This window comes from Salvelinus namaycush, chromosome 4 (assembly GCF_016432855.1).
Source record: "Salvelinus namaycush isolate Seneca chromosome 4, SaNama_1.0, whole genome shotgun sequence".
Taxonomy (NCBI): domain Eukaryota; kingdom Metazoa; phylum Chordata; class Actinopteri; order Salmoniformes; family Salmonidae; genus Salvelinus; species Salvelinus namaycush.
In genome coordinates, this window is record NC_052310.1 from 49141177 (window position 1) to 49164892 (window position 23716).

Genomic DNA, 23716 nt, shown 5'->3' on the forward strand with positions numbered 1-23716 from the left:
AACATCATGATGACTACACTGTACATCACCACATTAGAAGGAAATACCCACTAACACTGTTTAGGCCTATGTGGCATATTTTCCCTACCAATTTGGATCAGATTATTTTTCAGAAGAATTATGGGAAATAATGAGTTGAATAGAAATAAGTCCCCCGACCGTGGAGAACCTCCGTTACAGATTATTACAATTTGTTTTGGTGCCCTACTTCTAAATAAAATGACATGGTCATATTGAAATGCCTCAAATTGCCTGTAAAGGCATTACCCATTTTAAATCCGTTAATGATTGTAAGGTGTCAAACTGTCTGCAGCCCTCAAGTTAGGATGACCAGACATCCCTGATTTCCGGGGTAAGTCCCCGATTTTGGTGGAAATGTCACTGATTAGCCCTCAGAATGAAAAAAGCAACTCAAAGTTAAATTGAGGCTGATATTTAAATAATCTAACCCTGTGTTCAATCAGATTTGCATGTAAAACTCGTTTGCTCAGACCTTATGAGACCTTCTGAGAACGTTTGATCAGTGATGGGCTACATTTTAACCACATGAACAACATGCTCAGCATTGGCTACAAAACATGGGTGATTCTATAATTACTAGAAAGGATAAGATAATGAAAACTGTGGATGGGTTAGTACATATCTGTGCTATAATTAATAAAAGTGAAAATGGATAGCTTTATTGTTCCAAACAACTTTTTTTGCATTTCATTTCCAAAATCTGGTCACCTTACCTCAAGTACTTTGGTGCAGGAAGAACTTGAATGTGGTGTGAAGTAAAAAATAAATACATGTTTTTATGGTTCTCTGGTCACAAACTACCAATCTACTCTGAATAAAAATATAAAAGCTACATGTAAAGTGGTGGTCCCATGTTTCATGAGCTGAAATAAAAGATAATGTTCCGTATGCACAAAAAGCTTCTTTCTCTCAAATTTTGTGCACAAATTTGTTTACATCCCTGTTAGTGAGCATTTTTGCCAAGATAATCCATCCACCTGACAGGTGTGGCATATCAAGAAGCTGATTAAACAGCATGGTCATTACACAGGTGCACATTGTGCTGGGGACAATAAAAGGCCACTCTAAAATGTGCAGTTTTGTCACACAACACAATGCCACAGATGTCACGAGAGAGTTCACCGGAGCTGTTGCCAGAGAATTTAATATTAATTTCTCTACCATAAGCTGTCCCTCCAACATTGTTTTAGAGAATTTGGCAGTACTTCCAACCGGCCTCACAACCGCAGACCACATTTAAGGCATTGTGTGGGCGAGCGGTTTGCTGACGTCAACCTTGTGAAAAGAGTACCCCCATGCCGGTGGGGTTATGGTATGGGCAGGCATAACCTACGCACAATGAACACAACTGCATTTTATTGATGGCAATTTGAATGCACAGAGATACCGTGATGAGATCCTGAGGCCCATTGTCGTGCCATTCATCCGCCGCCATCACCTCATGTTTCAGCATGATGATGTCGCAAGGATCTGTACACAATTCCTGCAAGCTGAAAATGTTCCAGTTCTTCCATGTCCTGCAAACTCACCAGATATGTCACAGATTGAGCATGTTTGGGATGCTCTGGATCGAGTGTATCGTGTTCCATTTCCTGCCAATATCCAGCAACGTGGCACAGCCATTGAAGAGGAGTGGGACAACATTCCACAGGCCACAATCAACAGCCTGATCAACTCAATGCGAAAGAGATGTCGTACTGCATGAGGCAAATGGTGGCCACACCAGATACTGACTGGTTTTCTGATCCACACCCCTACCTTTTTTTTAAGGTATCTTTGACCAACAGATGCATATCTGTCTTCCCGGTCATGTGAAATCCCTAGATTAGGGCCTAATTGACTGATTTCCTTATGAACTGTAACTTTTTGTTCACTCTTGGCGGTGTCCACTGAGCGCCCACTAAATTTGCCCAAGAAAAGGCAAACAAAAGAAAAACACAAGTTAAAGACAGGAAGCAAAACGAAACCAGGGGATTTGGATAAAGGATTGTTTGTTTAGAAATCAAAATAGGGAGAGCCAAATAAAGGTGTTGTCCTTCCACATCTCTCAAGACAATTGGAGCCCTGGGCCAGCCACTCTTAAACAGCACCTAGGCCAGCACAGGTGAAATACCCTCCCACCAATGAGATGGCAACCAGCACAGGTGTAACACACACTGACTAACGAGGTGACAAGTCGGTGCGCCCCACGGGCCAATGAGCTATACGTGCTAAAGTCCAACCTCAAAACATAAATGGGAAAAAACAAAGCCTGTGACAATAACTAACCGTACAGTGACACCAAGTAGTCCATGCCCTGCAACATTACCCACTCTCGCCCAATAGGAATGGAACAGAGTACGTTGATGCTGAGCTCGTATGTAAAACATTCTGTATGGAAAAAGGCAGACTCACAAACTGGGTCAAAATACCGAAAAAGGGTATGTCTCCTCTCTGCTGCACATGTCCACATTCTGTCTTGAAACAGTGTGGAGTGTGCGTGTGTATACAGGCCCCCATTCTTGTCTTCCTCCTTGGTGCTGAGTAAGAGCTTTTGACAGGAAGTGAGTGTGGTGTGGGGAATGTGCTCCGGGCTCTCTCTCTACTGCAGGAGAACACAGGCCTGTTGTTTTAACCTCCAGAACCACATACTGTCAGACATTGAAAGGGTCCAAAGTCATATACTATTAAACTAATGGGCTATTTTAAGTGGTGTTTACTGTGGACATTACTGTAATGGATCATGAGGGAGCTCAAAGAAAGTTGTGTAAACCTAAAATATACCATAGTAGAATAAAATAATTGGAGCTTTAACAGCATGCTGTGCTTCTCAACATTGTGGGGAGCATACATTATGCCAAAACGGTATGTGATTAAAAATGATTTAATTGATTTTCTAATCATACTGTTATTTTATCTGGATCTGTGCCTTTTGTATATTGTAGTTCCCCTCTCTTCCAACCTTTTCTGAAAAATGGTGATACAATTATATTCAACTTTTCTTATGCAGTGAATTCCTTTCTCCAAAGCATAATGAAGCGTTCAAGATCCTCTAATATAATTTAGTTTCTTTACTCATGAAAATAAAACATGGAATTGTATTTCAATGGTCTGACTTGACTCGAGCTCTCTGACCCATTTCTTTGCTTCTGAAACTAAATGAGGTGAAATGAATACCTGTTTTTTTTTTTTTACTTCACTCAAAGCCCTTTTTCTTCTGCACCTTCAAAGTGCAGATTTACATTTTGTCTGGTTTACGGCTGCTATAAAATGCAAAACAAGAAGTTTGGGGTGAGACACACTCCTCCAGCCCCTCTGATGGAGCCAGATCTCACACTACATACCAGGTACTAGGGGAATGCTCAGGTTGTGAAATGTTTCTGGAAAGTTTGCAACAACTCGCTCACAATTCACACATGGGGGTGAAATGGGAAAATACCCAGGATGTGATAACGCATTCCTGCATCAGATTATCTTAACTTTTATTTAGCAATTAAACCAACAGACTGACTCAATGGTTGTAGATATGTTATGGGCATTTCCATGGTAATGGAATTACGCTGAAACTCAGATTTTCACTTTAAAATGTATACCAAACAAAAACCATTGATTTTAAAAGTTTAACAAACCATACAACTCTATGGACAAGGAGTACTTTTAACAATTTCCACAGAAGATTTTACAAAAACACATTTACAGGAACTGTGCAGATAACTTTGATAACAGAATAAAACTGAGGGAGATTTTACTGTAATTCTGTTCGAAAAACGTATCTGCACATTTTTTCCAGTAATTTATTTTTCTTACTTTAAATTGTTCAAAGTTGTCATTGTGCATAGAGTTGTATAGTTTGTTAAACTTTTTGAAATCATTGGTTTTTGTTTGGCATACCTTTTTTTTTATTTTTTTTTTTAAGTGAAAAGTCAGAGAAATTCCGTCACTGTGGAATTGCCCTTATTTGACTTGTATTTATCGTTGGAAAAAGGAACAATTTTGTTATTTGTGTGTTTTATTTTTAACTGTTTATGTGGTATGTCTTAAACTGTCTAGTGTTTACGGATGTTGAGTTGTGAGTTGTGTAAGCTCTGTATCATATTATTTTCTCAACCTGAAGACCTTGGTAACTGAGTCCAGTACTGGCACTATGTCAACTCCACTGCAACATTACACATCTGGGAGTTTGTTTATGTATTTATTATTTCACAGTTGCTTGGCAACTGCACATACTTTTTTCCCCTGTGAAAAGGAGCCATTTGGAGATGACAGCAGTCTGCGTTCTGGACAGGAACACAATAAGGGCTTGGGTCTTCCTGGGGCATTCGGAAAGAATTCAGATCCCTTTACTTTTTCCAAATGTTGTTACGTTACAACCTTATTTCTAAAATGGATTAAATAAAAAATGTTCCTTCATCAATCTACACACTACCCCATAATGACAAAGAGAAAACAGATTTTTAGAAATGTTTGTTAAATTCTTTCAAATAAAAATCAGAACTTATTTACATAACTATTCAGACTCAAAATTGAGCTCATCCTTGATGTCTCTACAACTTGATTGTAGTCCACCTGTGGTAAATTAAATTGATTGGACATGATTTGGAGAGCAAAAACCAAGCCATGAGGTCGAAGGAATTGTCCATAGAGCTCTGAGACAGGATTGTGTCGAGGCACAGATCTAGGGAAGGGTATGAAAAAATGTCTGCAGCATTGAAGGTCCCCAAGAACACAATGGCCTCCATAATTCTTAAATGGAAGAACGTCCTTGAGTGGCCCAGCCAGAGCCCGGACTTGAACCCGATGAAACATTTCTGGAAAGACCTGAAAATAGCTGTGTAGAACCTGACAGAGCTTGAGAGGATCTGCAGAGAAGAATGGGAGAAACTCCCCAAATACAGGTGTGCCCAGCTTGTAGCGTCATACCCAAGAAGACTCGAGGCTGTAATCGCTGCCAAAAGTGCTTCAACAAAGTATTGAGTAAAGGGTATGAATAATTATGTACATGTGATTTTTTTAAATTTATTTTATTTTATTTGTAATAAATTTGAGAGAAAAAATCCCAACCCCTTTTTTTTCATTATGGGGTATTGTTTGTAGATTGAGGGGGGAAAAAACGATTTAATCAATTTTAGAATACGGCTGTAACGTAACAAAATTTGGAAAAAGTCAAGGGGTCTGAATACTTTGAGTGCACTGTACATATATTTAAAGGGTTGGCTACACTTCCAGGATTACAGGAGGTTTCTTGGGCGATTCGATGTTGTAACTTGTCACACTGATCTTAAAAGTGCATCTTGCAGCATTGTGCCGCTGCTAAATAAATATAGGGGAAACACTGCTACTACTTCCCCTGGTTCTTCTGTCCTTACTTATGTTAATAGTGTGGGAGTTGAGAGCTACCTTGGAACTGAAGTTTAGTGAATGGATGCAAACCTGTGTGATTGTTTGTCTAAGGACCACAGAAGAAGAGACTAAATAATACTCTCTGTATCTGTTTTCATTTTGCTTTCCCACTCAAGTGCTGCCAGCAACCTGTCTGTTATAACGTGATACTGTATACTGGATGAAAATATCAGGTCTTTGATCCTGCTCATTTAGAGTAGATTTATTTGAACAAGCTTGTCAGTGACACATCCTTCTGTTTATCATCCTGTCTAAACATTCCAGTGGTCCTTTATTATAGCTTTACATGTACCGGTAGATACATCTTAACCCACTGTCATATCATTTCTCAGAGAGATGGATGGGGATGGCAAGATTTGAAACGGCGTAGTATTGCATGCAGCACGTTAATGACTGGTGAATTATTTTTGTCTTAAGCAATAACTGAAGTGTGTATGTGCGTGTGGGGGAGTGCGCAGTTAGGCATGTATGCAGGTGTGTTTTAAAAATACTCCCCTATATGCGCACTTTGTCGGGTCCATGTTGAATCAGCTGATGGGTACTTAAGTTCATAGTGTTCAGCTTGAGAGCCTCTGGTTGGTGGAGAATCATGGTGAGAAAACAACATCCTCCTCTTTCTATATTCCACTCCATTCTATCTGTGAGTGGTAGTAGTTTGTTCAGACTTGGCCTAAGGACATACAGACAGCTCACAAGTACATACAAGAGAGTTTGGACAGAAATTTTGGAAAACTGAAATTTCAGAGGTTCAGAACTAGAATTTGTTTGCTCCAGCATTTGGCAGATCCAACTCAGTCTTAATATACTGACATTGATTTCCTTGTATCTGTGATATATTAGCTGTTGGTAATTAAGCCACCATAAGCATTCATTTACCTTGTATTAACGGTCCTTCTCTTTTTAAACCGGTGATTACTTGTCATTTAGTATTTTTTTAACTATTTGTGTCAGAGCAAAGAGTTTTGTGTTTCGCTTTAATTCTAATGTCCATAAACACACTAAGTAGGCTACCAAAGCCTTACTCTTCTAGTCTATACCCCAATGTCATCTGTGCTTAAGTCACTCTGTTACTGCTGCCCGATCAGGATTTGTCTCACCAGGCCTAGTGATTTAGAGTTTTAGCTGGTGCCTTTGGGTTTTCCTTAATTTTCATGCCCCAAAAAAGCTCCAAACTGAATAATTCCACTGCTAAAGCCTTATGTGACAGTATGACACTTATTTTTCATCCCTGTCCACTTTGACATGTCAAGCCTATGCCTATTCTCACTTAGTTTTTTGTTTTCCATGGTTTTTATCCAAGAAGGTGATGCAACATAATACAGTTTAACACATGCCCTCCTTGTGAACCCTCAGCAATTTTGTGCTTTTTAGTTTAGTTTTAGTTATTGATAAGATCTCAGCTCATATTCCACGTGAATGGGGACTACCGGTAAACTTCCTAGCGAAAAATTGTGACAGGTGAAATGAAGAACAGGATCTTTATCTCCTAACGTATTGCACAAGTTGACAGCAGATATTTACCTAAACTGTACATTTCAATATTTGTACCTACTTTTTTAGTCGAAGGTTTACATACACCTAAGCCAAATACATTTAAACTCAGTTTTTCACAATTCCTGAAATTTAATCCTAGTAAAAATTCCCTGTTTTAGGTCAGTTAGGATCACCACTTTATTTTAAGAATGTGAAATGTCAGAATAATAGTAGAGTGATTCATTTCAGCTTTCATCACATTCCTAGTGGGTCAGAAGTTTACATACACTCGATTATTATTTGGTAGCATTGCCTTTAAATTGTTTAACTTGGGTCAAACATTTTGGGTAGCCTTCCACAAGCTTCCCACAATAAGTTGGGTGAATTTTGGCCCATTCCTCCCGACAGAGCGGGTGTAACGGAGTCGGGTTTGTAGGCCTCCTTGCTCGCACACGCTTTTTCAGTTCTGCCCACAAATTTTCTATAGGATTGAGGTGAGGGCTTTGTGATGGCCACTCCAATACCTTGACTTTGTTGTCCTTAAGCCATTTTGCCACAACTTTGGAAGTATGTTTGGGGTCATTGTCCATTTGGAAGACCCATTTGCGACCAAGTTTTAACTTCCTGACTGATGTCTTGATGTTGCTTCAATATAACCACAATTTTCCCGCATCATGATGCCATCTATTTTGTGAAGTGCACCAGTCCCTCCTGCAGCAAAGCACCCCCACAACATGATGCTGCCACCTCCGTGCTTCACGGTTGGGATGGTGTTCTTTGGCTTGCAAGCATGCCCCTTTTTCCTCCAAAAAGAACTATGGTCATTATGGCCAAACAGTTCACCATAGTCCCTGTGCCCAAGAACACAAAGGCAACCTGCTTAAATGACTACAGACCCGTAGCACTCACGTCCGTAGCCATGAAGTGCTTTGAAAGGTTGGTAATGGCTCAAATCAACACCATTATCCCAGAAACCCTAGACCCACTCCAATTTGCATACCGCCCAAACAGATCCACAGATGATGCAATCTCTATTGCACTCCACACTGCCCTTTCCCACCTGGATAAAATGAACACTTATGTGTGAGTGCTATTCATTGACTACAACTCAGCGTTCAACACCATAGTACCCTGAAAACTCATCACTAAGCTAAGGATCCTGGGACTAACCACCTCCCTCTGCAACTGGATCCTGGACTTCCTGACGGGCCGCCCCCAGGTGGTGAGGGTAGGTAGCAACACATCTGCCACGCTGATCCTCAACACTGGAGCTTCACAGGGGTGCGTGCTCAGGCCCCTCCTGTTCACTCATGACTGCACGACCAGACACGACTCCAACTCCATCATTACGTTTGCAGACGACACAACAGTGGTAGGCCTGATCACCGACAACGACGAGACAGCCTACAGGGAGGAGGTCAGAGACCTGGCCAAGTGGTGCCAGAATAACAACCTATCCCTCAACGTAACCAAGACTAAGGAGATGATTGTGGACTACAGGAAAAGGAGGACCGAGCACGCCTCCATTCTCATCGACGGGGCTGTAGTGGAGCAGGTTGAGAGCTTCAAGTTCCTTGGTGTCCACATCAACAACAAACTAGAATGGTTCAAACACACCAAGACAGGCGTGAAGAGGGCACGACAAAGCCTATTCCCCCCCCCCCCCCCCCCCCCCAGGAAACTAAAAAGATTTGGCATGGGTCCTGAGATCCTCGAAAGGTCTACAGTTGCAACATCGAGATCATTCTGACTGGTTGCATCACTGCCTGGTACGGCAATTGCTCGGTCTCTGACCGCAAGGCACTACAGAGGGTAGTGCGTACGGCCCAGTACATCACTGGGGCTAAGCTGCCTGCCATCCCGGACCTCTACACCAGGCGATGTCAGAGGAAGGCCCTAAAAATTGTCAAAGACCCCAGCCACCCCAGTCATAGACTGTTCTCTCTTTTACCGCATGGCAAGCGGTACCGGAGTGGCAAGTCTTGGACAAAAAGGCTTCTCAACAGTTTTTACCCCCAAGTCATAAGACTCCTGAACAGGTAATCAAATGGCTACTCGGACTATTTGCATTGTGTGCCCCCCCCCCCCACCCCCCCCACCCCTCTTTTTACGCTGCTGCTACTCTCTGTTTATCATATATGCTTAGTCACTTTAACTATACATTCATGTACACACTACCTCAATTGGGCTGACCAACCAGTGCTCCCGCACATTGGCTAACCAGGCTATCTGCATTGTGTCCCGCCACCCACCACTCGCCAACCCCTCTTTTACGCTACTGCTACTCTCTGTTCATCATATATGCATAGTCACTTTAACCATATCTACATGTACATACTACCTCAATCAGCCTGACTAACCGGTGTCTGTATGTAGCCTCGCTACTGTATATAGCCTGTCTTTTTACTGTTGTTTTATGTCTTGACTTACCTATTGTTCACCTAACACCTTTTTTGCACTATTGGTTAGAGCCTGTAAGTAAGCATTTCACTGTAAGGTCTACACCTGTTGTATTCGGCACACATGACAAATACATTTTGATTTGATGTTTCATCAGACCAGAGGACATTTCTACAAAAAGTATGATCTTTGTCCCCATGTACAGTTGCAAACCGTAGTCTGGCTTTTTTATGGCGGTTTGGAGCAGTGGCTTCCTTGCTGAGCGGCCTTTCAGGTTACGTCAATATAGGACTCCGTTTTACTGTGGATTTAGATACTTTTGTACCCGTTTCCTCCAGCATCTTCACAGGGTCCTTTGCTGTTGTTCTGGGATTGATTTGCACTTCTCGCACCAAAGTACGATCTCTAGAAGACAGAACGCATCTCCTTCCTGAGCGGTATGATGGCTGTGTTGTCCCATGGTGTTTATACTTGCGTACTATTGTATGTACAGATGAACGTGGTACCTTCAGGTGTTTGGAAATTGCTCCCAAGGATGAACCAGACTTGTGGAGGTCCACAATTTTCTTCTGAGGTCTTGGCTGATTTATTTTGATTTTCCCATGATGTCAAGCAAAGAGGCACCAAGTTTGAAGGTAGGCCTTGAAATACATCCACAGGTACACCTCCAATTGACTCAAATGATGTCAATTAGCCTATCAGAAGCTTCTAAAGCCATGACATAATTTTCTGGAATTTTAGTGTGTGTAAACTTCTGACCCATTGGAATTGTGATACAGTGAAATAATCTGTCTAATCAATTGTTGGAAAAATGACTAGTCATACACACAGCTGATGTCCTAACCAACCTGCCAAAACTATAGTTTGTTAACAAGAAATTTGTGGAGTGGTTGAAAACGAGTTTTAATGATTCCAATCTAAGTGTATGTAAACGTCCAACTTCAACTGTATTAAAAAAAATAGTTTCAACAGTGTTGACGGTATTGAAAAACCATCCCGTGGCTATTTCCAAACACCCCGCTATACGGTATACCATCCAAGCCTAGTTTGTATGTGGAATGATGCCATAATTCTACAGCTCAAACACTGTTACATTCTTCTTACCCCTCAACCCTCCAAAACAAGTGAGAATATCACTCTCTGTACTCATAATGGGTACCAGACTTAATTAATCTGTCCAGGCTCGTGGTGCATCCTCCATACTGCTCCCTGGAGCTATTTTATAGTGACAGAAATGATGCTTTGGTTTAGCTGGAATGTAGAATATCCACATGTTAAACTAATGGGTGTGTGGGTATGATTAATTTTGATAGCGTTTTTTTTAATGGTCACATAGGCGATTACTAATCATAAATTTACTTAATGGTGAAACCCATAGATTCCTCTAAGAAGCTGGAAGCATGAGTCCATGGCTTGTCCTCGTTTAACCTAATCTTCATTTAACCCAGTCACACATTGTTTTGGTTTTTATAGAGAAGGCACTCTGATACACGTGCCTGCTTGCTGCAGTTGCACGCCATGCATCTGCTGTCAGGATGTTTTTCACTCCTCACATAGCCTTATGTCCTGTACTACACTACTGTCTCCAGTCATACCACCAGCTCCTCTGGCTGGAAATGCTGTGTTGTGTTCCCTATACAGTACATGTGTTATTAATCCTTGACACTCGTGGGAATTGGCCTATATGGATAGGGCTACATTGAAATGTTTCTTACGGAATAAATATGGAATGCATATGCATAGTAGCAAGCAAAAGGGAACAGTTTGGAGATTATGGGGAAATGATTCGACCAAAGTTGAGTACACAACAATTCACCTGACACAAGACTGAATCCAAACATTACACTGTTGATTTTATGTGCATTTGACATTTACTGATAACGAAATCAGAAAATACTCTGGATACATTCAGTAACATGAGAATATTCCTGAAAAATGTGGGGTAGGTGCAACATAACACAAAAAATGGCAAGGGGTTTGAGTGTGATGACTAACTGGTGTCTTCAAGTGGCCGCACCCCTCTCCAAAGTGTGCCCGTTCCTAAGTAATTTCAATGTATTTTTATGACTCGGAAGAGACTTCAACTATAAGGTGCTATTTTTAGCTCTCCTAGCTGTGTCGTTGAGGAACTAAGCAAGCACACTTAGTTTTGTTTGGAACACAACCCTGCATCCCCGCCATCACACAATTACTGTTGTTTACGCAATCCAAAAACGCAATCCATCATTTGAAAGCTTGTCCTATTGCCATGTCTAGCTAAGTTATAAAATATGATCTTACAGTTTTTGGATTTCACAGGGAAATTCAGAGAAAACCAATCGTAATTTTGGTGCGCATAGAAAGGAGTCCGGTGCGTGTTCTGCAGCAAATTTTCTTCACAAGAGACAAACAGTCTCATTCTGTTCGGAACAACCCAGGGTGTGATGCCATGTCAACTTGTCATTGTAGATCAAACGTGATCATAAATGTTGACGCTATATGACATGAGTTTTATGATATGGAAATGTCAAGCACACATTTATACTTGTTTGACTTGCTTGTATGACAAAGCGATATTCATTATAGTCTTCAACATCTACAGTTGAAGTCGGAAGTTTACATACACTTAGGTTTGAGACATTAAAACTCGTTTTTCAAACACTCCATATATTTCTTGTTAACAAACTATAGTTTTGGCAAGTCGGTTAGGACATCTACTTTGTGCATGACAAAGGTAATTTTTCCAACAATTGTTTACAAACAGATTATTTCACTTATCATTCACTGTATCACAATTCCAGTGGGTCAGAAGTTTACATAAACTAAGTTGACTGTGCCTTTTAAACAGCTTGGAAAATTCCAGAAAATTATGTCATGGATTTAGAAGCTTCTGATAGGCTAATTGACATCATTTGAGTCAATTGGAGGTGTACCTGTGGATGTATTTCAAGGCCTACCTTGACATCATGGGAAAATCAAAAGAAATCAGCTAAGACATTGGGAAAAAATTGTGGACCTCCACAAGTCTGGTTCATCCTTGGGAGCAATTTCCAAACGCCTGAAGGTACCACGTTAATCTGTACAAACAATAGTATGCAAGTGTAAACACCATGGGACCACGCAGCCGTCATACCACTCAGGAAGGAGACGCGTTCTGTCTCCTAGAGATGAACGTACTTTGGTGCGAGAAGTGCAAATCAATCCTAGAACAACAGCAAAGGACCCTGTGAAGATTCTGGAGGAAACGGGTACAAAAGTATCTATATCCACAGTAAAACTAGTCCTATATCGACATAACCTGAAAGGCCGCTCAGCAAGGAAGAAGCCACTGCTCCAAACCGCCATAAAAAAAGCCAGACTACGGTTTGCAACTGCACATGGGGACAATGATCGTACTTTTTGGAGAAATGTCTTCTGGTCTGATGTAAGAAAATAGAACTGTTTGGCCATAATGACCCTCGTTATGTTTGGAGGAAAAAGGGGGAAGCTTGCAAGCCGAAGAACACCATCCCAACCACGAAGCACGGGGGTGGCAGCATCATGTTGTGGGGGTGCTTTGCTGCAGGAGGGACTGGTGCACTTCACAAAATAGATGGCATCATGACAGAGGAAAATGATGTGGATATATTGAAGCAACATCTCAAGACATCAGTCAGGAAGGTAAAGCTTGGTCGCAAATGGATCTTCCAAATGGACAATGACCCCAAGCATACTTCCAAAGTTGTAGCAAAATGGCTTAAGGACAACAATGTCAAGGTATTGGAGTGGCCATCACAAAGCACTGACCTCAATCCCATAGAAAATGTGTGGGCAGAACTGAAAAAGCGTGTGTGAGCAAGGAGGCCTACAAACCTGACTCAGTTACACCAGCTCTGTCGGGAGGAATGGGCCAAGATTCACCCAACTTATGGAAGCTTGTGGAAGGCTACCCAAAACGTTTGACCCAAGTCAAACAATTTAAAGGCAATGCTACCAAATACTAATTGAGTGCATGTGAACTTTTGACTCACTGGGAATTTGATGAAAGAAATAAAAAATGAAATAAATAATTCTCACTGCTATTATTCTGACATTTCACATTCTTAAAATAAAGTGGTGATCCTAACTGACCTAAAATGGATTTCCTGCTAGGATTAAAAGTCAGGAATTGTGAAACACTGAGTTTAAATGTATTTGGCTAAGGTGTGTGTAAACTTCTGACTCCAACTGTATTTTTTGAACATACATTGACTCCTCTTAATTTACAGCATTTCCCTCACTCGGACAACAAAAAAATTGCAAAAATTGCCCAATTTAGCGGGAGGGATGGGTGCAGTTTCTTGTTGAGTGCGGTGCTCAAGTTCAGAACGGCTGTCAGTCAAGACCCATACAGCACTGTGAAGTGCAGAGACTGCGCTCTGACATCATTTGTAGCATGTTGCAGTAGCCAATGCATTCCAAATTAGGCACTTATTAGTAGGGTTGGGCGATATCCAGATTTTCATATTGTCATACTTTATCTCACACCGGGATTTATGTTATTACCGGCTTTGTACACAAGGTGGCGCAAAACAAAATGGAAAAAAAAGCCATTTGGGCTTCTATTACCAGAATGCTAACAAAATTAGCACATGTGAAATATGCTAACCAGCAGAAATGAAAATAAACAAAATGCAAAGACAGGCAATCCAGCTCATCAAGTTATACATACAGTGTATATAGATAGGTAGGAGCAACCAAATGTCATTTTTGGTGAGTTTGGACATTTACAAGTGGATGTGAACAAGAAAGATTACGATAGGCCTAAACGTTAGAAATATGATGACCATGCATCGTTTTTGCAAAAAACACCTTGCTTTTTCATTGTAAGCTCATTTACTTGTGTGGCTGCCAACAAAATAGCGCAGCACTTATGTTGTCGTCTGATAAATATTAAGCTATTTTCTGCCGAATGTCTTGCACTAATGTATTTTCTGTGAATGAAAACTATAGTTGCTTGTCCATGATCACTCTATTGAAGCTTAACAATACTGACTTTCAATATAAAACGCAACCCCTGTCAATACACAGATGGACTCACCTGCTCCCGTTTTCTCTTGTTGTGCTATTTACAAACAGATACATGACTGGCTCAGCTGTTCTGGAGAACTATGTAAGCTTCATAATGTGACAGCTGACATAAAGAACGTGATCTGCTTTATCTCCTAATGTATTGAAAATGTTGACTGCAGGTATTTACTTTAAAAAAAATTGCTACAAATATGAAAATCTATTGAAAAACTTCAAAGAAATAGTTTAAACGATATTGATGGTATTGAAAAACCATCCTGTCGGTGGTATATATTGTACACTGCCCAAGCCTACCCAAATCTGCCATTTTCAACCCGTATACGGGTATGAGTGTAAAAGGCTACGGAATAAGGTATTTTAGAAAACACATTGTATTTGTATTCTTCCACTGAGGCTGAGTTGAAGTGCAACACATATCCACTTGTGTGATTAGTAAGCCTTTTATCTCAAAGCATCATAATCTGTTTATATTTGCCTGCCAGCATCTTTAGAAAACCCTGTTGTTGCACACTGTTTTACAACAGTCTTGCATCATATGCCAGAGAATGTTTTTTATTTCTCCCACTTTTTCATAATAGAAGGATGGAGTACATTTGAATGGCCAATAACTTCAAACATGGTGACAGGCCTGTTGATCTAGTGGATTTATGGTGTAGGGGATTCAAAGGCATTTATAGTTGGACTTGGAGTATTTTGGTCTGATGGTCCTTCTTGTGCATTACGGATGGTTGTCATTAGTACTTTAATCATTCGATCTAGTTCACGTTTTATTTCAGACTGTTTTTAATTGGGGTCCGCCGGAGGATGAACATTTTTAGATGAATGCTTTTGTTTAAGGGCAATTCCAGCTGAGACTCAGATTTTTCAGAAACGGAAACCATTTATTTAAAAGTTTAACATACCTAACAACTATGCACAAGGACTACTTTTAACAATTTACACTGAACATTTTACAAAAAGGTTTTTACTGGAAGAACTGTTCAGATGCAAAGTTTGGTAACAGAATTTTGGCAATATCTTCCTCAGTTTTTTTTATGTGACCATGTTTTCCAAAAACTCTTAAATATCTGCTTCGAATTAAGATTAAAATATGTCGGCCTCCAGAGTGGCGCAGCAGTCTTAGGCACTGCATCGCTAGAGGCGTCACTGAAGACCCGGGTTCGATCCCGGGCTGTATCATAACCGGCCGTGATCGGGAGTCCCATAGGGCGGTGCACAATTGGCACAGGTTAGGGGTCGGTTTGGCCGGGGGGGCTTTACTTGGCTCATCGTGCTCTAGCAACTCTTTGTGGCGGGCCGGGCGCCTGCAGGCTGACCTTGGTCGTCAGGTGAACAGTGTTGCCTCTGACACATTGGTGCTGCTGGCTTCCGGGTTAAGTGGGTGGTCCGGTGTTAAGAAGTGTGGTTTGGTGGGTCATGTTTCGACTGAATCATGACTTGACCATTGCCTCCCCAGCCCGTTGGGGAGTTGCAGCGATGAGACAAGATCGAAAATGGGGAGAAAAAAGGGGCTAAAATACAAAAGAATGGGGTGTCAGCTATGCATTATCTTTTGCTTATTGAACTACAATAAGTGAAGCGGATTTACATCCGGTAATGGGATTTGATCATGGGTCCCTGATCTGTACTGTACAGGAATGCATAATTATGGATAAGAATGCCATTCTCTTCATGGTGACATATCTTAAGTAGGTACACAAAGCTAAAAGTATGCAATATCCTCGTTTGCATTTGGGGCTATTATTCTACATAATGACTATTATGGTTGGTGTGGACCGGACAAAATCAAAAACCAGTCGTAGACTTCTATGTTTTACAAGTATGGATATCAAAGTAGGACACACTAAGTAGAGTTCAGTACAGTAAATGTACACTACTAGTCAAAACCCTTAAATGAGTAGAACACCTCATTAAAAGGTTTGTTATTTATTTTTACTATTTTTGTTGAATAATAATGAAGACATCAAAACTATGGAATCATGTAGTAACCAAAAAAGTGTTAAACAAATCAAAATATATTTGAGATTCTTCAAATACCCACCCTTTGCCTTGATGACAGCTTTGCACACTCTTCGGTAAAGAGGTTTTTCAACTGTATGGGCACGTTAAGTGTTTTCTTGAGGCAAGCTGGAGTTTCGGAGCTGTAGTCTACACCCCTTCATCTGTGATTGGTCAACAGTAGGAATTCTTCAATAAAGTCTTTGTCATTCAACGAGATATTACTTGTTTTCATGCACATTTTCTCATTGAGAAATACTGCACCAAACATCTTAGTTAGATTGTAAAATTGCGCGACTAAGGTCTCCTCCGCAAAAACTCAAGAAATCTGTCAAATTTTGACATTATCTAAGATTCATTCTATTTTGAGGAAGTGTATACTGGCTATGGCATCTCATAATGGACAAACCGTACTATTGCCCATTTTATTCTCGTTTTTCAACCAAATGTCTTTCAAGAGAGTATGTGAGCACACTTGTTTGGCTAGCCGAGTTCGGCTAGGCGCCAGCGGAACTAAAGCATGCTGATGGCTTTAGTCATGCTTGCATACATTTTACGTAGGGGTGGTCCTGGGAATTGAATCCACTACGCTGGCATTACAAGCGCCATGCTCTACCAACTGAGCTACAAAGGACCAGAAGACAGAAAGAGGAAATAAAAACAGTTATCAGCTGAACATAACAGTATGCCATTGGAAGGGAGGATCGTAGCAGGTGACCCAACTGTGGTTTGTGACTGCTATGAATTCCCTTTCTATCCAATTTGATTGCAGAAATTGCATTACCAATTTGTCTGAAAATTTGTTAGCGATTTGGTAACAGAATTGAGTTTTTATCACTTAATAATTCATAAACAAAATGTATCTGTATAAAGTACTATACCTAATTGATAGGTCTACCTTGTTACTTCTGTGCACTTTCATTATTCTCCTTATGAGGTACATACATTTGTAAATATTTTAAAGATATGTGTGTTTTTGGTAATGGAATTTCAAGGCACAAGGCAATGTTTCTTAAACTTACAGAAAGCAGAACTAAATATAAGTGTATTGGCAGGGTTCTTTACCTCAACATTATTGTTTTTGGTGTATTTGTAATACATTACATTTTTCTGGTAGATGTTTTCTAAGACCCATTTTCCATCTGTTTGACAAGTAATCAAAGCCTTTGCTTATTCCACATTTTTAGGATGGAAAATGGTTGAATTGATCGAAAATAGTGCTGAGCGATTACTGCTTTTTGAGGTTGTTTCGGTTCGATTATTAAAAAAGTAATCATGGTTTTTGGTTTCGAGAATTTTTTTTAACATTAAATTTACTATGAATTATGTGGGTTGAACGCTGTAACAACACAGAATAAAACAATTTAATAAAAGTCCCATGATGGTAGTGTCTGCCCATTACTGCTTACACTTAACAATAATTTCTTCACATTACTTTACTCTTAGAAAATATTTTAGTTGTGTACATTTGTTTTATTTTTCTGACTTTTTAATTTCAAGTCATCTATCTATAGAGCTGCTGCCTATGCTGTCTGACAATCACTTTTGTAGTTCTTCAACGTAAATAAGGCATACTTTTATGACTGCTGAATACCAACTATCAATCACTTAGGTCATGTATTTTCAGGTAGATACTTCCTGAAGCAACAGCTGCTTTCTATATCACCTCATTATTGGGCATTCTTCTGTCTTTTCTGTAGCAGGCTTAAAAGAAACACAGACCGGACAAATAGATGCGCAATGGATTATCGTCACTGTAGTTAGTTTAGCACATAAAACGTGGTAATTATGTAGAATATTGGCCTGTTAAACTCCCTACTACATTGCACAGTTCAGGCTGGATCTGATTTATTTCTAGAGAAACTGTGCAATGTGTGCATTGAGCTCTCAGCAAAAAACGAACAAAATGGAATTCAAATAATTGTACCGACTTTGGTCAAATAGTTGTTTAAAAAACGAAAAATAACAGGATTCTCAGTTAATCGCTCAGCACTACAAAAAAAGGCTTTCATTTGACACCCAATTTGACATTCTCCTATGAACTTCATGTTGGTGCTCATGGGTCCTTTTACATGGAAATTACCTTAAATAAATCATTTACAGTCACTGAGATTTAGTGGCTTTCCTTCCCGGGCCTGGTTTTTGACCCCAGTTGTTTAAATTCTCATTCTACCACTTGAATAAAAATGTTATGTTGTGGACATTGAGATTTGATCAACACATTTTCTGCTTGAGAGTGGAGTTTTGTATGGTTTATTTCTGTCTAGTTTTCTGTGTGTCTTTAAATAACTCTTGGCTAAACCTGAAAATGCTAAGCTACAGTACACCTGCTGCAGTACACCTGCTGCTATGTCTTCATTGTCTTATAATCTACAGAACTAAGACAATGTTAGTATTTTGATGAATCAGTGTGTATTGTTTTTACTGAACAGTATTCCTTTCTGTTGGTGTTATTCTATAATTTGATACTGTATGTTTCCAATAATGCCGGCCCACCCACTACCAGAGGCTTAATCTTTCCCAAAGTCAGACATGCTAGGCCAGTATCATCCCATCTCCTAGTGTGGCCCTAATAGGCTGTACCATCTACCTCATCCCTTGGACCTCCAATAGTAATAATCCCACCTCCTCTCAACTGTGTGATTCACCACACTCCTCATCTACAATGACCAACAACTCCCACAGGGCATGTTGACCCCAACCTGCGCTTCTTTTTTCAATTCCAATTTGAGAATTTTAGCCTATTATTCATACACAGCATACTGGCAGCGCCGACATGTCTTACTGGTATATTAGCCAGGCTCCCTGCAGTTAGACACTTTTTTTAAACACATAATTTCCTTAGAGCCACTGAACATACCGATTTGGCATGTGTCTGTTGGACATTAGGAAAACGAGATTCCAGTCTTGGAGGTGTGTTTCTGACCGATTTCGCGCTTTTGTTTAATGATGTTTGTCCCCCATGAGACACTGTAGACGCGGAAGCCTATTTCACTTCCTCAAAATCCCCAGAATGAACCTAAGATGACTCAAGAAATCTGTATTTAATTTTGACGTTTTTGCCGAGGATGTTTTAGTTGTGCAATTTTACATCTAAGGTGATTGGCGCAGTATTTCTCAAGTAAAAAAAATGTATGACATGTCTTATGTAAACAAAGTTGGAGCTGCTGGACAGGTCTGTCTCTATGTCTATGCTATTGGATAGAGTGCAATCACCGCAGCTGTTCACCCATGTTATTGGGCAAATGGACATTGTCAAATCAAAACCCAACCTTCATTTACCCTTTGAGACGCACGGATGTTCCAAACTCCGTTTTAAACGAGACTAACTTTATGACCAATTTTTGACACTAGAATAACTGTTTCTGACTGGAATCGATGCCACATAGGCAGTCGCTCTTTACTTCTGTTAAAATATCAAACCCTTATAACTATTGGTACTTTCTTTTAAAAATATTGTTCCCTGTAAGAAAGCTGCCACTTTCAGACTAATCTAGGGACTGTGAGTGTAAATTTCACATGAAATACTACTTTTATGGGCCACATTGTTCTGAATGAAGCAGGCCCTCGTGTGAAATAGCTGCAGAGGTGTTTTTGCGGGGGAGTAAGTACAAGCATGTGTGCAATGTACTTTATGAAGGCATTACTCCATCACCAAGGGCCAGTTTGTGAGGAATCAAAAAAAACACCAGTTGGGGTCATTAATCTTATTCCTACATTTTTTTTCTTACCGAGGAAATGTTATATTGAGAATGAACAGTGAAATATTTGTTTTCTTTCAAATCATGCCAAGCCACTAGTATTGCATTTCACCACTCCTTATGGATCACATGGTGATCATGACTGGACAATTAAGAAGGTACCTTTGCACATGTCTGCATATTAAGGTTTAAATCTAATGAAACTGGCCATGTTTCAGAGTGGGGAAGCAACTTGGATCAATCTCAGGACCAGATATATTGATACTCAAGTTGTCAAACCCTCCACACCATTATTTACATGTTGATATCAAGAAAGCAAAAGTACTGTATTTCAATAGAAAATCATGGTGACGTATGACTAGGGTTGCACAATTCTGGAATCTTTCAGAAGAATCCACAGTTTTAAAGAAATCCTGGTTGGAGTATTCTGGTTATTTTGCTTATTCTGTGAATCTTCCAACTGGGATTTCTGTAAAACCTGGACATTTTGGGAAAGTGGATGTATTTATAAAAAATAAAAATAAAAACATTTGCAACCCTACATATGACATTGTCCTACAGTATTTAGCCAAGGTACATACTGTGTGTTTCCATGGACCAATTATAGCCAGATAATAATTTTGAATGTTGACATTTTCTGTAATTTTTCTAAAGAAAATGCATTGCAATCCAGAGGTGATACTAAGCAGAACATTACATTAATTCTTGTCATTACATCAAGGCCATTATTTATCACTGTACACCAGTTCTGTGGTGCTCCTCACCCAGTTCCGCTGAAAATGTGGTAAATCCATCAAGTGAATACAGAAACCACCTCAAATGACGGATAAATGCTCTGCGGAGACAGAAAAGCCACAGGCCAGACAAAAGGACTTGCAGAATAATCTGTATCAGAAACAAATGATTGTATATTTACTGTGGCTGGGAGACTGTTCCTTGCCCATATTATATAGTACCAGAAGCAGAGGTCTTTAGTATATTTTCATGGCAAGTCTTTCAAATAATATTTCTTATACTCATGGATATCTTTACAAAATTGTGTGCTCTGCCAGGTATCTGTCAGTTCTCTGGTAGCTAACATTCCTCATGCCAGCCTTATGGCACCATACTAATACAGGAGGAGACATTGTCTGTCCAAAAGTGTGAATATCTAAAAAAGATGGATCACCCATAATGGTAGTATAGCACTGAGACCTTTTATACAAAGTTCAGCAATTTGTTAACAGGAAGCTGTATCTAATTATAAGGATTATCAAGAATAAGTTTGACGTCTATCTAAATCCCAAAATTTGATATACTGATGTGCCAATGACAATACCCAAGGAATGGAGATCCACTGAAAAGTATATTTTTGGATTTAGTCATGGTATCCTCACATTCCCAGGACATTGGATAACCGAAGCGTGATTAGGCTCTGTGAATTTTATACAGTATTGTATATTTAACAGTTAATGGTTTCATGAATTGTTTCTTTTTCCTCTCCTCTACAGCGGCCGCTGGGGGACGGGTCAATGGTGGCGAGGATTTCTTTCAGAAGGTAAATCTCTAATCTGTATTATTAGATTATGTTTGGATTGTGTTCAAATCCAGAGGAGAGCACTTACCTTCAGGTGATGAAAGTGTCTGGTGTTCGTTTAATAGGGTCCTGGTTGCAGATACGTTAGTATAATTTTTACTTGAAACAAATGCACCTGAAACTATCGTGGCCCTTGCACAAGTCAGGCTTGTGCTTGACAGGTTGAGGCTGCACATTTGATAGGCCAATGTTGGACCACTCTCCGCACATAGAGCATCTACAGACAGAGATGGATACAACGCATTCATACACACATGCATCCGCTTTGTTGTCATACTTTGTTACCATCAAACATTTTCATTTTTTTCTAAGACTCAGTTGAGTTTGTACTAGTCTGCTCTACGTTATTGCATAGGCATCCAAGTAATTGCCTGAAAGAAAATGGAAAAGTGTTTGAAGACACTGCTCCTGTTTAAAGTGCTGTTTCCTGAAGTGTTTGAACTCCCTCCATAGTATGTTAATATACTTTTAAATTAACTAAGTGATGGACATTGGTTTATTTTAGAATTTTTTGTTTATTTTCCATCTCTGGTTTTGAGGGAAGTTAAATTGCCTACTGCTGTGTCATTTAATTTAACTGTCCCTACAGCCATTTCATGTCCAAGAAAGGCAAACCGGGCGCCTTCCCATAATTTTTTTTACCATAAATTCTAGACATGTGTTTTGTCTCTAAATACAGTGCCTTCTGAAAGTGTTCAGACCCCTTGACTTTTTCCACATTTTGTTATGTTACAGCCTTATTCTAAAATGGATTAAATAAGTACAAATCCTCAGCAATCTAAACACTAACCCATAATGACAAAGCAAAAACAGGTTTTTTGAAATGTTAGCAAATGTATTACAAATATTCAGACGCTTTGCTATGAAACTGGAAATTGAGCTCAGGTACATCCTGTTTCCGTTGATCATCCTTGAGATGTTTCTACTGCTTGATTGGAGTCTACCAATGGTAAATTCAATTGATTGGACACGATTTGAAAGGCACACACCGGTCCCACAGTTGACAGTGCATGTCAGAGCAAAAACCAAGCCATGAGGTGGAGGAATTGTGCGTAGAGCTCCGAGACTGGATTTTGTCAAGGCACAGATCTGGGGAAGGGTACCAAAACATTTCTGCAGTATTGAACATCCCAAAGAACACAGTGGCCTCCATCATTCTTAAATGGAAGACATTTGGAACCACCAAGACTCTTCCTAGTGCTGGCCAAACTGAGCAATCAGGGGAGGAGGGCCTTGGTCAGTAAGGTGACCAAGAACTTGGTCACTCTGACAGAGCTCCAGAGTGCTTCTGTGGAGATGGGAGAAGGACAACCATCTCTGCAACACTCCACCAATCAGGCCTTTATGGTAGAGTGGCCAGACGGAAGCCACTCTTCAGTAAAAGGCACATGAAAGCCCGCTTGGAGTTTGCCAAAAGGCACCTAAACGACTCTGACCATGAGAAACAAGATCTGATGAAACCAAGATTGAACTCTTTGGCCTGAATGCCAAGCGTCACATCTGGAGGAAACATGGCACCATCCCTAATGGTGAAGCATGGGGGTGGCAGAATCTTGCTGTAGGGATGTTTTTCAGAGCCAGGGACTGGGAGACTAGTCAGGATCGAGGCAAAGATAACCGGAGCAAAGTACAGAGAGATCCTTGATGAAAACCTGCTCCAGAGCTCTCAGGACCTCAGACTGGGGGCGAAGGTTCACCTTCCAACAGGACAACGACCCTAAGCACACAGCCAAGACAATGCAGGAGTGGCTTTGGGACAAGTCTCTGAATGTCCTTGCGGCCCAGCCAGAGCCCAGACTTGAACCCAATCAAACATCTCTGGAGAGACCTGAAAATAGCTGTACAGCAACGCTTCCCATCCAACCTATTTTTATTTTTTATTATACATTTGCAAACATTTCTACAAACCTGTTTCTTTTTCATTATGGGGTATTGTGTGTAGATTGAGGAGAAAAAAAATATTGAATCAATTTTAGAATAAGGCTGTAAGGTAACAAAATGTGGAAAAAGTCAAGGGGTCTGAATACTTTCCGAATGCACTGTATGTAGCTTATTGAATTAAACTTATCTGACATAATTGTAGGTGGTGCCTTGGCTTGCCAATTATGCTTTTCCAAAGCCACTGCCCTGTCTTCACATG

The 23716-nt window shown here is 40.1% G+C and overlaps 1 protein-coding gene across 1 annotated transcript in view; it reads left to right on the forward strand.

The window, feature by feature from the left end:
• LOC120046585 (protein bicaudal C homolog 1-A-like) overlaps nucleotides 1–23716 on the forward strand; it is a 70081-nt gene that overhangs the window by 6670 nt on the left and 39695 nt on the right. The window contains exon 2 of the mRNA XM_038991951.1: nucleotides 21491–21537. Coding sequence (XP_038847879.1) covers nucleotides 21491–21537 — 47 coding nt within the window. The remainder of the gene's footprint in view (nucleotides 1–21490; nucleotides 21538–23716) is intronic.